This window comes from Electrophorus electricus, chromosome 4 (genome assembly GCF_013358815.1).
Source record: "Electrophorus electricus isolate fEleEle1 chromosome 4, fEleEle1.pri, whole genome shotgun sequence".
Lineage (NCBI taxonomy): Eukaryota > Metazoa > Chordata > Actinopteri > Gymnotiformes > Gymnotidae > Electrophorus > Electrophorus electricus.
Window position 1 is genome coordinate 21,630,306 of NC_049538.1, and position 2,374 is coordinate 21,632,679.

The 2,374-nt window shown below is 38.4% G+C and overlaps 1 protein-coding gene across 2 annotated transcripts in view; it reads left to right on the plus strand.

Annotated features, from left to right (window-relative positions):
- The first annotated feature begins 857 nt into the window (after positions 1-857).
- The window catches only part of nat10 (N-acetyltransferase 10), a 17,053-nt gene continuing 15,536 nt past the window's right edge, over positions 858-2,374 (plus strand). The window contains exons 1-6 of one of the 2 annotated variants that reach the window (XM_027008826.2): positions 858-892; positions 1,233-1,358; positions 1,459-1,550; positions 1,754-1,925; positions 2,008-2,130; positions 2,217-2,278. In XM_027008826.2, coding sequence (XP_026864627.2) covers positions 1,245-1,358; positions 1,459-1,550; positions 1,754-1,925; positions 2,008-2,130; positions 2,217-2,278 — 563 coding nt within the window. In that variant the 5' untranslated portion in view covers positions 858-892; positions 1,233-1,244. The other variant, XM_027008825.2, reaches the window with a different exon arrangement.

Consider the following 2,374-nt stretch of genomic DNA (forward strand, 5'->3'; position numbering starts at 1 on the left):
TAGTTTTGTTTGTTTGTTTTTATGTATATGAAATTGAAATGTATTTAAATGAGCAGTCATGGTGTTGGTGGCCCTATAAAGCACAACTGTTGCAGAATATACTCTGATGGATCACTTAATACATATTTACACTCAAAATTCTTATTCAAGTATTTAAAATTCCAAAGCGTAATTTTACATTTTACAAGTCAAACTGACTGCCCAAACTCTCACTTGTGCAATAAGATATATGCAGGCCATTTATGGCTTAAAATTTGAAAATCATGAAGTGTCAGTGTAATAAATGGGATATTTTCCATAAAACCTTAGGCTATCTAAACATTATGTCTAAAGATTAAGTGTTTGTTACAGACCTACAAGCTGCATATGATCACTCTTCTAATGCACACATGTGTAACTGTCTAACCCATCAAATCCTGATTAAAACGAACAAAAAATATTCAGCGTCATAGCACTGATTGCCAAACTAAACGCAAACGCTCTCAATGAGCTTCCACAAAGCATCCGGTATTTAAAACGTGCATGTCTTCCTTATTTTAAAAGCAGGTCCCCTATACACAGGAATGTATATTATTTATTGTTATATAGTTTATTTAATACATGTTTACAATCTTTTAACAGTTTGCCTCTCTACTGTTAGGTGTGTTATTTTGCAGTCATATGTTGCAAAGAAAAACAATGGAGTAACTATTGACTGGATATGCAAGACATGTGTAACATGTAACAGATTATCGATGGGAAAACACGAATAAAACTAATCTAAATGAGAAATGGGTGTATGCTTGTTGAAGGGGTGTCGGTCATAGTAAAGACAGCTACATGCATGCTTCTGGGTCCTTCCTCTGCTTTGAGTCGCAGAATTACAACGTCTTCTCTAGCGCTGTCGTACCACGTGAGCATATAAAGCATGTGTGATATCTTGGTGTAAAGGAATTGTTTATATTTTGAAATTAGTTAGCTAATTGATCTTAAGTGGATCTTTGTTCTTGTTAGTATTTGAGGTTTGATTTATGCGGATTTTAAAAATTTGTCGGCTTTTACGTAAAAAATATATAAAAGAAATTGTACTAAGGTGGTGAGATGTATGAAACTTACTAGCTAACGTTATCTAACAAACTAGCTAGCTAATACTGTGGCGTACAGCCCGTACCATCCGAGGTAGCTAGATTGCTCTTTTTCTTCAATCCGCTTGGTATGGTGGAAATGTCCTAAATCTTATTCAATTCTGTTAGTAATAGAAAGCCATGGCAACGTATCGGAAAAAAGTTGATAATCGGATTCGTGTGCAAATCGAAAATGGAGTCGCACAGCTTCATCGCACAATGTTTGTCATTGTCGGTGATCACGGCAGAGACCAGGCAAGTTCGATAACTAACATGGATACTGGAGACCAATCAGCTTTGATAGTCAGTCAATACTGTGTAAAGAACACTTGTTCCATGTGCATATGCGCTTTAGGTTGTCATTCTACACCACATGCTCTCCAAAGCTACGGTGCGAGCACGACCGTCCGTCCTGTGGTGTTATAAGAAAGAACTTGGCTTTAGCAGGTATGACTGCAGAGCTCAGTGTGTACCTGTGATTTTATGTTGGAATAGAAGAAAGGCTCTTTACCCAGGGAGCCCAGACTGATCATAGTTTTGCTCTATCCATCTCTTAACCCACTGCATCAGATATTCGTGTACTTAGTTGCTTGGCACATCTGGGGAATTCTCAGGACTGGGCAAGAAAACATTATATCACTGTTTTGCAGTAACCGTAAAAAGCGGATGCGGCAGCTTCAGAAAAAAATCAAAACTGGAACTCTGAACCTGAAGCAAGATGACCCATTTGAACTTTTTATTGCTGCCACCAACATCCGCTACTGTTACTACAACGAAACTCACAAAATCCTGGGCAACACATATGGCATGTGTGTTCTACAGGTTGGTAATGCTTACTGCCTTCTTGATGCCCAATTATTGTGGAGTTTAGTGCAATATCTTTCCTTTTCAATCTTCATTAAAGGACTTTGAGGCTCTAACTCCCAACCTGCTGGCTCGGACTGTTGAGACAGTGGAAGGGGGAGGCATTGTAGTGATTCTGCTCAGGACCATGAACTCCCTGAAGCAGCTCTACACAATGACAATGGTGAATGGCACACTCAACATTTGTTAGAAAGCTTTTAAATGTTTGTCAATGTAAGTCTGATTGGCATTGTGCATTGTCGCTTTCAGGATGTCCATTCTCGCTACCGGACAGAGGCTCATCAGGATGTTGTGGGAAGGTTCAATGAAAGGTCAGTGGGATCTTAGGATCTCTTTTCAGTTTTTAGATCTTAAATGTAACTTATTTTCAGATAGTGTGTGGTGGAAGTTATTATAGTATTTGAATA